Consider the following 16,185-nt stretch of genomic DNA (forward strand, 5'->3'; position numbering starts at 1 on the left):
GAAACAGGAGTCAGCCAGCAGCTGACAGGCTATGGAGTTCTAGAGTTACACACCAAATTAGTAGAGGATCTGAAAAATATACATGCTAAATCTTAAGGCACCATACACACATGGATGAGGCCTTCTCTCAGCTGTGTCTCCTCTTGAGGCTGAACAGCCCCAGCTCCTGCAGCCTTGCCTCATGAGAGAGATTCTCCAGTCCCTTCATCATTCTCACAGGCTTTGCTGGACCTGCTCCAGGATCTCCATGTCCTGAGGAGTCCGGAACTGGAAAGTGCACTGGGCAGAGCTGGACATGGCCCTGGACAGAGCTGGACACAGCACTCCTGAAGTGCCTCCCTGGGAAGGGCAGAGAGGGACGATCACACCCTGGCCTCCTGTCCCTGCTCCTCCCAATACCCCCTGGATCTCTCCTGGTCCCAGGTCACTCAGCCAGTTCCGCTGGCCACCCACCAGCACCCCCAGATCCTTCTTCAGAGCTGCTCCAGCAGGTTCCCACCAGCCAGGACGGGCACTGGGGACTGTCCCTCCCCAGGGACAGGACCTGCCATTGCGCTCTTGAACTTCCCAGTTTCCTTGCTTTAAGGTCCCCCTGAAGTGCAGGAGGTGGCAGGATGCTCTGCTTGGAATGTGGCCAAGGGACAATGACCCATTTGTGGCCATCAGGGCTGCATTGAGAGGGTTCTTGTGCTAATTTTGGTGCAGAATTGGGCTAAAAGCAGCTCAGATAACCAACCCCAAATGTCTAAAAGGCTGGGATCAACACCTCCTTCTCACCCTGACAGGAGAATTCCTGGATATCCACACCATGGCATGTCTGCACAAGGAACACTGTGACCATCCCGAAGCATGGCAAAGTTTTATTGCAAAGTTTCATTGACACGAATCGACTGATCCGGATGATGTTGCCAGGCCACGCCTCAAATCCGATCCCATACACCCCCCCAGGACACCTCCTGATGCCACAGTGCCCAAGTGTCCCTCAGCATTACCAGGGCATGGGTCAGCAGGAAATGCCGTGTTTTGAAGTGGAAGTTGTCCCACTATTCCTGGCAGGAACGCCCAGCTGAGCACACAGCCAGGTTGGATGTCCTTGTACAGGTCATCCATTGTGTAGGCCATGAGGGCAATGGCCTGGCCTGGGGACAGGGGGGACACAGTGGGCCACCACCTCCACCAGTCGGCCCCAGTTTTGCCCCGCCCTGGGCTGAGTATTTGCTCTGCTGGAACTTGGATTTGCTGAGGGTCAGCAAGTGCTTGGTTATGTTGTCAAGGCAGACCCTGTACTGGTCATCAATGGAGTTCCAGGCCTTGTCCAGAGGCATCACCTCCATGGACGTGGTGGCCATGGACATTGCCAGAAGTGCCAGGGTCAGAACCAGGGTGGGGAATGGAGGGGAAAGGCCACTGAGGCCAGTGTGGGACACGGGGGGAAAAAGAGGGGACATGGAGGGGACGCTGTGTTCAAGCACAGAATAGAACTCTCCAACAAGTTAAAGTTAGAAAGTGGTATGTTTATTACTGCTGGGTGCAAGCGGAATAATTTCCAAAAGCATATGCTAATCACAAAAGCCCCAGATCCCTTATTTATCCAGAAAAGTCTTTCATATCCACATAATTACCCAGAATGCCTAATGCATATTTATTACCTAACCCCACCTACCCCCGCTTCGTATTAAAATGTATTATAATTGAGTCCGAAGTCCCTTCACTTTAAATGGGTCAGTGGGTTCTGAAATGGGTTGGTGGTCTTCTGAGGTCAAAGCTACCTTTTTGTGCCCTGTTGGCAGGCTTTTGGATCCCTTGGCTATAGCTCAAGTTTTGGGGCCCTGGTGCAGGCAACGGTCCTCTTCTTTTTCACAATTAGATCTGCATCCCATCCTGCTTCTTTAAACACAGTAAAGACAAATACACGTTTTATATCTTAGCCATAACTATTCCATGGGCTAAGAATAAACAATCTCATTGTTTCTACTCTTCTTGCTATACTCTTAATTGTTTCTATCCCCCTTAACTAGATCTAGCATAACTTTTAACTCTTTCAGTTTCTTTAAACCCTTGATTCATCCTCCCCTTCTTCTATAACATTAGTAAATTCTTTTACTAATTTACAGATTCTTCTTCATCTAACCAGCTCATACAGTAAGTATCTTTCAAGGCTATACCATATGCTCCTGACAGTGAAGCCAAGACTGACATTCACCCTAGCATCCTCCAATTCCAAATAATTGCAATGGACAAGATTAGGCTTATGCCAAGTAAAATGAGCTAAAAAATAATCGGATGGATTAGGTTATTAAGTATACCAGTTGTTTTTGTTGACCATCCAAAAGTACATCCCACCAGGGATGACTTTGCTTCTTGCTTTATCTTTTGTGGAGCCCTGCTAATTTCCTTCACATCATGATGGACAGTTGTTAAAAATTTTTCTCCATTCTTTGAATTTTGTTTCAAGATCTCACTCAGCTCTTGACATTTCATTTCAACTGCTTTACCAAGGTAAGCTTCATGCCAATGGGTGCAGGAAATAAACGGTGATACATTGTGTTGTTGGCCTTGATCAATTGGTGGGAGACAATATGGTTCTGAATATGTAAAATTGCGTTCTGCAATGCTAATAAAATTACAAATGCAGAAGTTGGAGTGATTTTTAGCAGGCAAGTATCTGTTTTCATTGTCCATCTTTACTGAGGCATAGGCAGCTCTCAAGCAGACACAGCCCTGACCAATGTGTATAAGCACTGTTTTCTGAATGGTGTCTGGGTGGATCTCAGAGTGGCACACACCCTGTCCAGTATCTAAGATATGCCTTGGGCATCAGTGCTACTGCTTTCACAAACGAATCCCTGCTGTTCTTGAGTAACACAGGACTCTACGTTTACAATTTGCCATTTCTTCCCTGCCATCCTGGCCCAAATCTGATGTTCAGAGGGGTAAAGTACTGCCTTCTCACGATTTAATTCTATGGCAATGATAGGGTGGATAACATAAATTGTGGCTCTGCGTATGGTAGGTACAAAGGCAGTGGCTGTGTTAGTAATGGGGTCCTAAGTAAAATTTACCATGGTCAACCAAGACTGCAGTCTTCTTTCTAAACTCCTGACATTATCCCAAACAGGTTATCAGATTTCAATTGGGAAAATGCCTTCACTTCCTTTTCTTATAACTAAAGTGACAAGCACAACTGTGCTTGTATACAACTGAAAGCTAAAGACACATTCTCTTAAACCATATAAGTGCCTCTACTATTAATTTGTGGTCTTAGTCTTGAGCTTCCTTTACTTTTGGTAAGACTTTGGAAACTTACCATTGGTTAGTCCCTAATGCTAACAAGGATGATGGCAAAGGCTGCCTTATTTTTGCCAAATCACTGGTTGCAGTACCCAGTTTGTTCATTAATATTTCTGAATCAATTCCTAATCCTGTTCCTATTATTCCAGTCAAATCCCTTCATATCCTGCCTTTAAAATGAGCTTTCTTCCAGAACCACGTTGTCCAACCTTCAAAGGATGTTCTTAGAAAAGGAGAGCAAGCTGGTTGAACCTTTGAAATGTTGATCTGCATCAAGAGTTCAACATGCTAAGGGACCATTCTGGGTTATATAGCAATTGTTGCTGTACCACCTTTCTTATTACATATGGTCCAATTTCATACACCTTGGGTTCAAGCTTAGGTGGCATGGTTGGGGCTCGGGTGTTAGTGGCCAATTTGGTTGTTGTGGTTGTGCTTGTGGTAGGCATGGCATCCATTATAAATTTGAATGAGATTATGCCAGCACTCCAATTTGTTGGGATGATTGTTACATTTTCCATCTGTCAGAGCAGATGAAACATAGATTTCTCTTGCTTTCTTATGGTCCCATTGATCATTTGGCATCCTACTTTGATGACCTCTCAAATAACTCCTCACAGTGTCCCTCCTACCCGCCACCTTGACCTTTCATACTGCCACTCATGCTTTCCATAGACCCGGTACTGTTGCATGACTAGAGTTGATAGGTTTACATCTCTGATCACAGAATAGCCTCCCATGTAGCCAGGGGCCCAATTAAAAGCTTTGGACCAAGGCCATTCAGCATTGTTCTCAGTAGAAGTACTTTCCTGAATTATTACAGCTACAAACAAAACTAATGGTCCCAGCCTCAATATACTCATTTTGCCAGAATAAATTTTACTTTCAGTTCATTATCACCCGGTGTCACTTTCCAAAGCTCTTCAGAAGCCCCTTTCACTCCTGTATGGTGAATCCAGGCATCTTGTTCTTTGATTTTGATTGCAGTAAAGATGGTGAGGAGCACCTGGAATGGTCCTTCCCCCTGTGGCTCCAAAGTTTTTTCTGCAAAACACTAAAGGTACACATAACCTCCAGGTTGCATATCATGTACTGGCCCATCTAATTCTCTGCTTCGGGCCCCAGCAACATGTTTTTCAATTCCTCTGAGTTGTTCCTTTAGGGCCACCATGTGTCTGTGAAGGGTTTCTTCCCCCACTTGAGCTGGTGTTCCCTTTTGCACCCCATATGGCCTCCCATATAATATCTCAAAAGGACCTAATTTTTCTTTGTCCTTGGTTTAGTCTGAATCCACAGCAATGCTAATGGAAGAGCCTGGGGCCAAGGTAATTTTGCTTCTTGCCCTAACCTTCATCAAATGATTCATTTTCTCTACTTGGCCACTCAGCTGAGGATGATACGGGGTATAAAGTTCCCAGTCTATGCCTAAGTGGCAGCTAACTTGCTGCACAATTTTGAAATAAAATATGGCTCTCTGTCTGAAGACATTGTGGCTGGGACTCCAAAACACAGCATTGTTTCTTGTAACAATGCTTTGCTTACCTCTCACACCTTGGCAGTTCTGGTAGGGAAGGCTTCTGGCCCCCCTGAAAAGGTATCTATCAATACCAATAAACATCAGTATCCTCCCTTCCTGGGAAGTTCTGAAAGATCAATTTGCCACTGTTGAGCAGGCTCATAGCCTTTTCCTATTTGTCCAAGTTTTGGTTTGGGGATATTTTTGGGATTATTTTGGAGGCAAAGTCTACCTTGTCAGGTCAATTGAATGACTGTACTCTGTAAATTTCTGGCCATAATCCTGTCTTTTAAATAGTTCTACAAAGCATCAACTCCCCAGTGTGTTTTCTGCTGTTCCTCTTTAACTAGTAGCCATAACAAATAGGAGAGAATAACAAAATTTCCCTTCCTCTGTAACAGCCCATCCTTCCTGGCTAGAACTTCCTTCCTCATTTTTAATAAGCCTTTTGTCCTTTTTGTTATACTTTATCTTACCATCTAAGGAAATCTGTCCATCTGGGTTTAAGGCTGCCTCAATGGGTATCTCACCTTTAGCTGCTTCTTTTGCCTCTCTGTCCACCAGCTCATTCCCTTCTTCCAATTCAGAGCTCACTTTCTGGTGTGCCTCGATATGCAGAATAGCTATTTCCTCAGGTAGCTGGACTGCTTCCAGCAGTTTTATTATCTCTGTGGGTTCTTGATGCTTTTCCCTTGTGAATTTAACAGTCCTCTTTCTTTCCAAATTGCTCCATGTGCATGCACAATGCCAGGTGCATACCTTGAATCTGTATAAGTGTTGATCTTTCTCCCTTTTGCCGATTTTAGGCACAAGTTATTGCCAGCTGGTGGTCTATGTACAAATCACAAACAGGACTGGACTGCCGTGGGACACTTCTCGAGCTGTTTTATTTTCCAGCATCAATCTCATTACATGGATATGACAATGGGAAGATGCCATCAGCTCATGTCCCCAGCAGCAGCCAAAGAACTTTATGTTACAACTTATTTTAAAAGTTTTTCGACCATTCACACAAAGCAAAAGCATATCCACAGCCGATTTATCAATAAGCACACGTACCTTTGGTTAAAACCATCCTTGCTAATTTAGAATACAGTACCTGCTTGTAAGCATTAAAATACAGTGCAGAGAGCTCCATTATTAAGCTTAGAACTTTCTAATATCTCGCTAGATACGCTTTTCTGCAGCTCAGGGCGTTATTCTAGCCAAGTGTTAATACACAGACCATTGTTCTATTTGTTCTTACATTTTTACTTCTTATGAAGTTTTTCTGCTGATAAATCTTATGGCTACCGCTGAGCTCTAATTGCAGTTCTGCTGTCTCTGAGGCCTGCCTTTTGCAGCTTTCCCAAAACCCTCTGATTTTAAGGATTCCCGCATCAGTTAAAGCAATTATTTCAGCCTTTTGTGCAGGGGTGTTTGTTGGCAACGGTCCAGACTCCATTACCTCTCTGCAAGTGATGACAGCATGCCTAGCATGTCTCTTTCTGCTGATGACAAAACTGCCCCCATTGGTGAACCAGGTCTCTGCATTATCGAGGGGGTATCGTTCAAATCTGGACGATTGGAGTAGGTGGCCTTGAAAGTTTCCAGGCAGGTATGGATCACTGGTTCTCCTGTATCCCACTGAGAAAAGAAGCTGGGTTCACAAGGCTAGTGACTACAATCTCTACATCATCTCATTCTACCATTATGGCTTGGTACTTCAGGAGCCTTTGTGGGGAAAGCCAGGCTGAAGCAGAGAGAGATCTCCGAAGAGGGCTCGACCCTCACAGCCGCCTGGCAAGCACCCAGCACGCTGCTTGCAGTAGGGGACACTCCCTCAGGCTTGGGTTACCCAGAGAGCGCCTAGGGACGACTGCCCCACTCTGTGGTGGAGACAGCTCCCTACGTAGGACGGGAGACTCGCGGCAGCAATCCAGCCAGGAAAGAGAGGGACTCCAGCTGAGGGTTGAAGCAGCCTTTATTAACTGAGAAATCCCAGCACAGAAGATGAACCCAGAGCTGGAGACAAAGCACAAACCCGGCTTACACCAGCTTTTGAGGGGCACCAGAAATGAGGGTGGAGACAGTCCTTGGGCCAATGGGAAGCAGAGAGGGGTTTGGCCTCTGAGGGAGTGACAATGAGGAACATCCAATAAGGGAACATGGGGGGCGGAAACCTGACCCCTGAGCCAATCACCCGACGCCCCAGCTGGAACTTTCTAGAGGGAAGGGAGGGGGCGCCGAGTGACAGGCAGGGCACCAGGGAGGAGTCCGGGAAGGATACATTGAGGGATGGGAGGAGCGGTGTTGATGGGCAGTGAGGAGGAGGGTGGAGTGAGCCAAGGCTGAACCATACCAGATATGGGGGAAAACAGAACAGTCCAACTCATAACTGAGGGGGAACAACTTAACACAACACAACACCAGGCTCTGCCTTTTACTTCCAGCACTGCCGACACTGTGTGGGGCACTAGCACAGTCAACTTCTGGCCCAGGGTGCACTTGCGTGTGTAAGTCTCTGTCCAAAGTTTCTCTCATCCGCCTCACGATTGTCATGAAAAGACAGAAATTGGGACCACCAAAAAAAGTCCGTGTTTGAAATCCTGGTCTTGTTGGAGACCCTGAGGCCTGAGCACAGCTTCTGGCATAGCTAAGCTATTGTTCGCAGGTGTGTTTGCCGTATGCAACACAGAACCCAGTGAAAGAAGAAAGGGGCACTTTGCCCTTTCTTCCCTTCACCCATTTTTCACAGCAATAGCCCTGGAATTTCCCCACCTCTCTATCTGGCTGGACTTCTCCTGAGGTAGCTTTTGGTGGTCCCCACAGAAGATCTCCCACCTATTTTACAACCACTGTGATGAATGGACTGAGATGGGAGAAGCCTCTCCCTCAAGGACTGAGACATGAAACCCCTATTTGGAAAAGCCTCTCCCTCCTTCCAAGGACTGAGACTGAAACCCCTAACCCGGGGGAGGCGTCTGGGGGAGGCCAGCTGACCAGAGTGAGATGGATGTTGTAGGTGCGAGCAGTGGACCAAGAAGACAATGGTTCTCGCCCACTGCTTAGAGCATGGAAGGTGTACACCCTTCTTCAATAACTTTTTTCCCCCCAATAATTACAATAGACTATTCTTTACTACTTTTGATTAGATTTCAAGACTCATCCCCTTCCCCCATCAAAAAACACTATATTAGGAGTTTGAATTGACCAGGATCTCTGAGATCTCCCCTGACGTGACCAGGCGAACGCCATCAGCTGAAGACTTCAAAGGACTTCGTCTCTCTCTGTTTGGTAGCTATATACCTTCCTTTGTCTTCCTCCCTCCTTTTCCTTATTCTTCCCTTTTTCCCCAATTCCTCCCCAATACATTTTGCTGTGGTCACTCAATAAAGGTGCATTGGTTTTTTGATTATTACCACAAATCCCTTTGCCATGTCAGTTTTTGCACTCTGAGATCAATTAAAGAACCATCAGGAAACCCGTTCGTAATGATGGATTGTGACAACAGCCCGGTCTAGTCTCTCAGTGAACACAGAAGTTCTGCCACGGACACCAAAATGAAGCACAGACAGACAACTCTTCAACTACTTAAAATGAGAAAGCGATGTGTTTGTTACAGCACCGGGCACAAGCGGAATAATTTCCAAAGGTGTGTGCAAAGGATCATCGGCTCCATCTCTCTGTCTAAAAAAGCCTTGCGTATTCATTGAATTTCCAAAAGACCTAATAAATACTGATCACAGAACCCCGCCTACCCCCGCTTCGTATTAAAATGTATTATAATAGAGTTCAAAGTCCCTTCATGCTTGCACAGTCCTTCACTTTAAATGGGTCAGTGGGTTCTGAAATGGGTTGGTGGTCTTCTGAGGTCAAAGCTACCTTTTTGTGCCCTGTTGGCAGGCTTTTGGATCCGTTGGCTATAGCTCAAGTTCTGGGGTCCTGGTGCAGGCAACGGTCCTCTTCTTTTTCACAATTAGATCTGCATCCCATCCTGCTTCTTTAAACACAGTAAAGACAAATACACGTTTTATATCTTAGCCTTAACTATTCCATGGGCTAAGAATAAACAATCTCATTGTTTCTACTCTTCTTGCTATACTCTTAATTGTTTCTATCCCCCCTAACTAGATCTAGCAAAACTTTTAACTCTTTCAGTTTCTTTAAACCCTTGAATCACTCCAATCCCAGAGATGACTCCATTGGCTGGCACCAGTTCCCTGCCCTGTGGCCACTAGGAGCAGGCAATGATCTGCTACTCCTGGAAGATAAGCTTTGTCCCCTTTATTAAACAAGCCACACTCTATCATAGGTCTCTCTTTGCCCACAATCTCTGCCCAAAAACCTGTAGGGCTTTCTGGCAAAATGTCACCAGGCGGGTATGAAAAACCCTTAGGCAGTGGGTGTGCCCTTGGACAAAATCCAAGGTGGGTCTACACATAGGACAGTTCAGTAATCTCATCCCCTGCTCCCACAGTTTGGACTCCTGGTAGTACTTGTAGACTGTCTGGCCCATTAATAGAGTCCCCTATGATTAAAATGTCACTTGGTCCACAAGAAGGTCCGAATTCACCGTTGGAATTTGGTAGCTTCCCTCATCATCAAACTGGATGGAAAGGGAGCTTACTAGCGTGCATTGAGTCCTTGCCTGAACGTGCTGGTAGATGTCAGAGAGTTGGAACTCTTTCTCGTCGTCACAGATGGTCTCGCAGAGCCTTGCCTTTCCAAGATGGTTGGGAAAGAGGGACAGGAGGGCTTGGCATTTGGTGTTGTCATGCAGAGCCACCCTGCGCTTTGCTGGAAGCACCCCTGGTGTTTCTGATAAGACAGATGATGCTGGATCTGCTGGTGATATTGAAACTGGGGACAGTGTTTAAAATGTTCTTTACAGTCTAGGCATGCAGCGGAGGGACCGCCAGTGCAGGGGTGTCTCTGCAAAAAGTCTTTATTACGTTCCGCCTTGAGGTGGCCCAGTTCACCACACCTGAAGCATGCCCTATTTGGGTTTTTTTGTGCCACAAAGGCTTCACTACTCCTTTGCTGACTGCCAGGGCTACCATATGTCCTGGAGTTGTGAGACAAGTACAGGCTTCCACCATTTGCTGAATGGTGGGTGGAGGGTCTGGAGGGAGTGCTCTTAGCATTTTCTTGCAATCCTCATTTGCGTTGGACAGTGCTAGTTTACTGACCAACTCTTCTCTAGCCCTTGGACAATCGATTTTTTATCAATAGTGTCTTTTAGTCTGTCTATGAATTTATTAAATGTCTCATCAATGCTCTGATGAATGTCAGCAAAACTTTGTTGTGGGGTGGTACCACCAGGTGTTTGGAATAAAGCATTCTGGGCAGCCTTTTTATTGTCTTCTAAAACACCTCTGGGTAGATTTAGAGCTTGCTCCTGTGGTGTTTGAAATTGTCCTTCCCCGCTCAGGTGGTCTATTGTAAAACGAGCTTGCTCATCCTCATTTTTAAATTTTCTCCTAATGCTTTTAGCTGTTTTTTCCAAATTGATTCCCACAGAAGAAGCTCTGTAGGTGATAGGAAGAGGGACATAACATGCCAAAGATCATGGGGGACGAGAACATGAGCTGAGAAAGTTACTTGTAATGGATTTTTAAAATGTGTTGATTTTATTCCACAGTCTTTAGATGCATTGCATAATTCTTTAAGTTTGCCATATGGAATAGATTCCCATTTGGGGATCCTCCCTCTTTTGTACATAACTGGGGCTGCTAGGACTTGCAATTTTTGAGCAAAATCCCAATTACCACGTTGGGAACCAGTTGTAGCAGCATGGGTTTAGATGCTGGATGTTAATACCTATTTCCCAATAAGCATCTCTTGTGGAAAAGCTACTTGGGTAAGCATTCAGGCAAAGCAGTCAAGTCCACACGCAGCACGCTCACCGTGGCTGGCTCAGCAAAGAGAGGCAGAAGGGCCTTTTGTATGAAAAATTCCAGGAAAGGTTCATTGCAGCACACAGAAAGGGAATCAGGGACAAAAGACCCAACCGTGTGGTCTGCACAAGATTAAGTAGGGGTCAGCAGCCAATGATCTGAGGGTACAGGGGCGGTACAAACAGCAGGGCAAAGGGCATTGGCCTACGGTGAAGACAGGGCCAGCCCCCAGGGATACCACAACCAATGAGGAAACAGGGAGAGGAGAAACCACAAGAATTTGGGACAGATGGGGAAAGCAGCTGGGGTGAATCGTAGTGTTGAGCAAGACTCAAGGGGGAAGTCCTCTCTTTCAGCCTAGGTGGGGAAAACTCTATGGTAGATCTTTCCAAGGCAATGCCCTGGGGATTCCCATGAGGGGAAAGGCTGCAAAGGATTCCACAGGGGAGACGTTGCCACATGGAATCTATCCACTGTGATGATAAATATTCCTTAAAATGGGCTTCTTAGCTAATACAAAATAAGCACTTTTCCTGTAAACAATTGGCAATTGGCACTGCACCTCTCTCCAGGAATCCTCTTATTTTCCTGGGGAGTTCCTAAAAAGCAATCAGGACTCAGTAATCATTTTCGGTGAGTGCCCCAATATATCAGATGACCTCATCTGAACTTTTAATTTTGTCAGGCGCTGCTCCTTCTGTGTTACAGAATTTGTCAAAAACCCCACTGGAGTTCCCTTTATCTCTTTCCCCACTGCTTTGAGCCACATTTACTGTCCTGTGTAAATAGGTTTACATCCTTTTATCATTTTTGCCTGTCAAAATTTAAGCTCTATCCAGCACCTTCAGTATGTGGGGAAAAGCCACACTATGAAAAGCCAATTGTTCACAAAGTAGTCTTGAAACATTATTCAAATAAAGGGACAGAGTTTCCACTGCCATACCCCTGTGGGGTTTCTCTCTCAAGGATTCGGAGGATCCTTTTATCCCAAACTCCCAGCTTCACATTGCCCTCTTATTTCCCCACTGGCTGAGGTACCAGGAATGTGCAGTCTTCCCAAAACACCTACCCCATATCCCTCTTGAACCTGTCATTTCCCCCCAAAGTTCAGAAGTTGAGGCTATCTGGGGTATGGAATAGACTGTGTGGGGACCAACTTCTCTTATTACCTGAAAGTTCAGGACTTCAACTTTCTGGTCAAACCATCAGGCTTCTGTGACCAACTTCATGTCTTCTTGTGCAGAGATGTCAAGACCCGTTTTGAAGACACTGGAAACAATTTCTCCTAAAGACCCCCAACCCTCTGAGTCATTTTTCAAAGACATCACCACCCATCTTTCCTATAAAATCCTTCCCTGTAACGGTGGTGATGCCCTGGCACAGGCTGCCCAGAGAAGCTGTGGCTGCCCCGTCCCTGGCTGTGTCCCAGGCCAGGTCGGGCGGTGCCTGGAGCAGCCTGGCCCAGGGGAAGATGTCCCTGCCCATGGCAGGGCTGGCACCGGACGGGCTTTAAGGTCGCTCCATCCCAAATCATTCTAGAACCCCTGGGGCCAGGATGGGGCGGGGCGGGCGCTCGGCAGTGCCAGCAGCTCGTGCTGCCGCCTGCTGTTGGCACCGGGAACTGCAGCTGGGGGCAGTGCATGCGCAGTGACGCTGATTGCCTGCGCTCGCTGCTGCCCTTCCATGGACAATTCCCGAACCACAACTCCAGGAGATGAGCGGGTAAAGAGGGAAAATCCCTGATTTGAAAGGAAAAAGAGTTTCCTGAGCAAAACATCAGGGTTTTCCATCAATAAATGGGTGGTGCTGCCTCTGTCCCCATTTCTCTACTTTATTTTTCATCCTGTATCTTTCTGGGGTTTTTTTCTTTTTTTCCTCCCAATGCTTCTTCTGTTGCATTGCCTCAAATCAGGAACTTTGGAACTAGCCCCGAATGAATTGTTCATCCTTTTTAATTGCACTGAACAGCGCCCACCAGCTCCGTCAGCCCTTCCTGGTGCACCAGACCCTTCCCCAGCTCCATCCCTTCCCTGGACATGCTCTAGACCCTCCTTTCTGATGGGCTGCAGTGAATGAGGAATATTTCTCCAGCATCTCTTTGAATATCAAGGTTTGAAAAATAAGGCTTTAAGTTGCCTCTAATAAAAACTTGAGGAACTGCTTTATTTAGGAAATGAGGCGCCCTTCAGGAAAGGCATTAAAAGTGCTGTAGCGGATACATAAGGCTAGCAAGCGGCAAATTCGGGTAAACTTTTGATACACCAGGCAAGCAAGGATCAAATTTCTGATAAACATTTGATATGCTAGGCGAGCAAGGATCAAGTTTTGATACATTTGTTATGCAGCAGATGAGCAAGCAGCAATTTATTGCTACATCAGGTGAGGCAGCCAAGGAGCGTTAGCAGGTGGCCGTGACATTGCCACTCCCAAACCCCTCTGTCAGGAAGTGCACAATCTCTGCTGTCCGTGCTGTCCTGCGCTGTCCTGACTGATCCAGCCCACCTCGTGCTGCTTGTGCTGTCCTGGCATCGCTCCCTCACTTGGCAGCTCTTGAAGAGGCTTTTCCAGGATGGACGCCTTGCTACAATGATCATGGTGGCCACAGTGGCTGTGGTGGCCACGGTGATCTTGATCACCTGGGTAACAACGGTGGCCATGGTGGCCTTGGTAGTTACAGTGACCATGGGAGCCACAGTGGGCATGGTGACATCATGGGTCACTGTGGGCACAATGGCCATGCAGACCATGGTGGTTCCAATGCCCAGAGTGGCCAGAGTGGTCATAGAGGCCAAAGTGGCCGCAGTGGCCATAGTGGCAATAACAGCCACAGTGGTCACAGTGGACAAAGGGACCATAGTGGTCATAATGGCCTTGGTGGGCAGATCTCTCTGGGGGTCCTGGTGGCCTTCATCCTGGTGGCCTTCTACAGGGCCTTCCAAGACCACCGTGACCTTGGTGGCCTCGTGGCTTAGAGGGTTCCAATGGCCACTCCCATGGCTACGGTAGCCAGGAGAAGGCCCCCAAGGTGGGCGGAGTTCCTGGGGAGGCTCCCACCTGTGGGGACAAAGCGAGAGGTCAGGGAGATCATGGGGTGAGAGGGTGAGGGGGGCATCAGGAGGGCCATGGGGGAGGGACAGAGGTGGTGAGGGGCCCTGTGGGTCTGATATCAGAGTGGGCCATAACAAGGTCTATTTCCCCTGTACCCAGCCATGTACCATGTACCTTGTCCCCCCAACCCCAGCACTGGATGTCCCTGTCCCACCCACTTGGCACTGGGTGTCCCCATCCCCTTTGCCCAAGCAATGCTATCCCTGACCTTGTCCCCAGCTCTGGGTGTCCTGCCTCCCACCTACAGTGGGTGTCCCTGTCCCCTCCGGGCCATGGGTGTCCCCAGCACCGTGTGTCCTTGTTCCCAACCCTCACTGAGTGTCCCCATCCCCCCAGGTTGTTCCCAAGATGTCACCTCGCAGCCACTCGCAGTTGTAGTTGCTGGAGTTCCCAGTGGAGCGAAGCCGAATGTTCATCGTGCTTCTTTTAATGTTGACATCAGTGACCACAAAGATCTCAAAGGGCGGGATCAGCACCTCCTTCTCACTTTGATTGAAGGAGAAGTCATGGATGTCCACGCCGTGGCATGTGTGCACCTGGAACATCGTGTCTGTCCCATAACCCTGGGCCACCCTTTTGTCCAGTGACGATGAAGTGAAATGACCAAAGCGGACTTTATCACCAAGTTTTGCATTGAACTGGACATCCTTCAACCCCCGGAACACATCTGGAACATCTGGACACTCTTTAGGGCGACTCAGATTCTGGAGGGCCTGGGTCAGCAGGAAATGCAGCGTTTTGAAGTGGAAGTTGTCCCGGTATTCCTGGCGGGACTTTCCAGCTGTGCGCACGGCTTTATTGAAGTCACTGTACACGGACTTCATCGTGTAGACCATGAGGGCGATGGCCTGGTCTTTGGTCAGATTGGATGAATAGGAACCTCGTTTCTGCCACTCGGCCGTGGCCTTCTCCCAGGCCTGGGAAAACTTTTTGTTTTTCTTGAAGTCGGAGTCCTTGAGGGCCGGCAAGGCCTCAGTCATGGCAAGGTCACATTTGAGGTACTGGTCATCAAAGGAGTCCTGGGCCATGTCCAGGGGCAATTCCATGATGGCCGCAGTGGCCACGGTCATTGCCAGCAGTGCCAGGGTCTGAGCCAAGGGGGCCATGGAGAAAAGAGTCCACAGTGGCCACTGTGGGACACTGGGGGACCTAGAGGGAAAACAGAGGGAACACAGAGGGGACACAAGGAGGACAGTGGAGGACACCGGGGGATGCTGAGGAGACACTGTGGGACACCAGGAGACACTGATGGGGCACAGAGGATGCTGAGGGACATAGGGGGTTATGGGGAGGTTTCCTTGGTGAGGGGCTATAGAGAGAGAGTGGGGGGAACCTCGGAGGGGGGTAGGCTTATCCACGAGACCCCTGTAAACATTCTGGGACCCTGATCCCAAATCCTGGGATCACTCTTGGATGCCCTGGTGTCACCAGTCCCCCCAGGGACCCCAAACCCACTCCCACCATTTTGTGCCAGTCCCCTGGGGTCCCCTCAGCCCTCTCAGGACCCAATCCCAAATTCTGGGGTCACTCTTTGAAACCCCCCAGTGTCGATCTTGCCCCATACCCCAACCCCACTCCCCTCTGTTGTCCTCTTTGGAGTTGTTGGAAATTACTCACCCCAGGACCCCAACCCAAATGCAGGGATCACCCCCTGCCCCCTGCAGTGCTCTCCAGCCCTCCCATGGCTCCAGTCACACTCCCAGTTCCCCTCTGCTGCCCCCCAGAGCTCAGTGAACCCCAGCCCCCTGTCCCCCAGTGTCCCTCAGCTTCCCCCAGGAGCCCAACCCCCCGTCACATCCTCCTCCAGGGTCCCAATCCTGATGTCATGGTCCCCTTCCCCTCCCCCCCCCCCAAAGTCTCCCCAATGTCCACCAGCCCCTGATACCGAAATTGGTCGGAGTGAACTCCCTGATGGAACTGGAGCTATCAGAAAGACAGAATTCTTAATCAGCTCGGATTCACAGCAGATGTCTCCTGGTCCTGCAGCTCAGGGGGGACTTTGACACACGGAATTTATTCATCATAATCATAAATATTCATTAAAATGGGTTTCCTATCTAATACAGGAAGAGTACTATCTCAAGAAATATTTTGCATGGCTCCACCTCTCTCTGGAAATCCTCTTATTGTCCTGGAGAATTCCTGAATGGTAATCAGGAAGCCATTTCAATGAGTACCCAAATACCCCACATGACCTATCCTCGAACTTTAACTTTCGCGAGGCGCTGATCCTTGTTCCTTTTGTCTCTTTCCCCACTGCTTTGAGCCACATTTACTGTCCTGTGTAAATAGGTTTACATCCTTTTATCATTTTTGCCTGTCATAATTTAAGCTCTATCCAGCACCTTCAGTATGTGGGGAAAAGTCACACTATGAAAAGCCAAGTGTTCA

At 48.0% G+C, this 16,185-nt stretch overlaps 1 protein-coding gene across 2 annotated transcripts; it reads right to left on the reverse strand.

The window, feature by feature from the left end:
• Nucleotides 1-12,818: 12,818 nt before the first annotated feature.
• On the reverse strand, nt 12,819-15,837 carry LOC132338925 (erythroblast NAD(P)(+)--arginine ADP-ribosyltransferase-like). Of its 2 annotated transcripts, none has more exons than XM_059868938.1 (3): nt 15,757-15,837; nt 14,150-14,943; nt 12,819-13,740 (listed from the first exon to the last, which is right to left on the reverse strand). In XM_059868938.1, the coding sequence occupies exons 1-3, from the start codon at nt 15,822-15,824 to the stop codon at nt 13,655-13,657; spliced, it is 948 nt and encodes a 315-aa protein (XP_059724921.1). In that variant the 5' UTR covers nt 15,825-15,837; the 3' UTR covers nt 12,819-13,654. The 2 variants fall into 2 exon arrangements, with proteins under 2 accessions (XP_059724921.1, XP_059724928.1); XM_059868945.1 differs by having other exon boundaries at nt 15,680-15,830.
• Between the last annotated feature and the right edge of the window lie 348 nt (nt 15,838-16,185).

This window comes from Haemorhous mexicanus, chromosome 1, assembly GCF_027477595.1.
Source record: "Haemorhous mexicanus isolate bHaeMex1 chromosome 1, bHaeMex1.pri, whole genome shotgun sequence".
Classification (NCBI taxonomy): Eukaryota; Metazoa; Chordata; class Aves; order Passeriformes; family Fringillidae; genus Haemorhous; species Haemorhous mexicanus.

Excerpts from the sequence above, each read along its gene's own strand:
- LOC132338925 (XM_059868938.1), bottom strand. The coding sequence starts at position 15,824 with ATGATTATGATGAATAAATTCCGTGTGTCAAAGTCCCCCCTGAGCTGC. Across the intron at positions 14,944-15,756 it reads AGGACCAGGAGACATCTGCT|GTCCCCCAGTGTCCCACAGT; the intron begins GTGAATCCGAGC and ends TTTTCCCTCTAG. Across the intron at positions 13,741-14,149 it reads CAACTGCGAGTGGCTGCGAG|GTGGGAGCCTCCCCAGGAAC; the intron begins GTGACATCTTGG and ends TTGTCCCCACAG.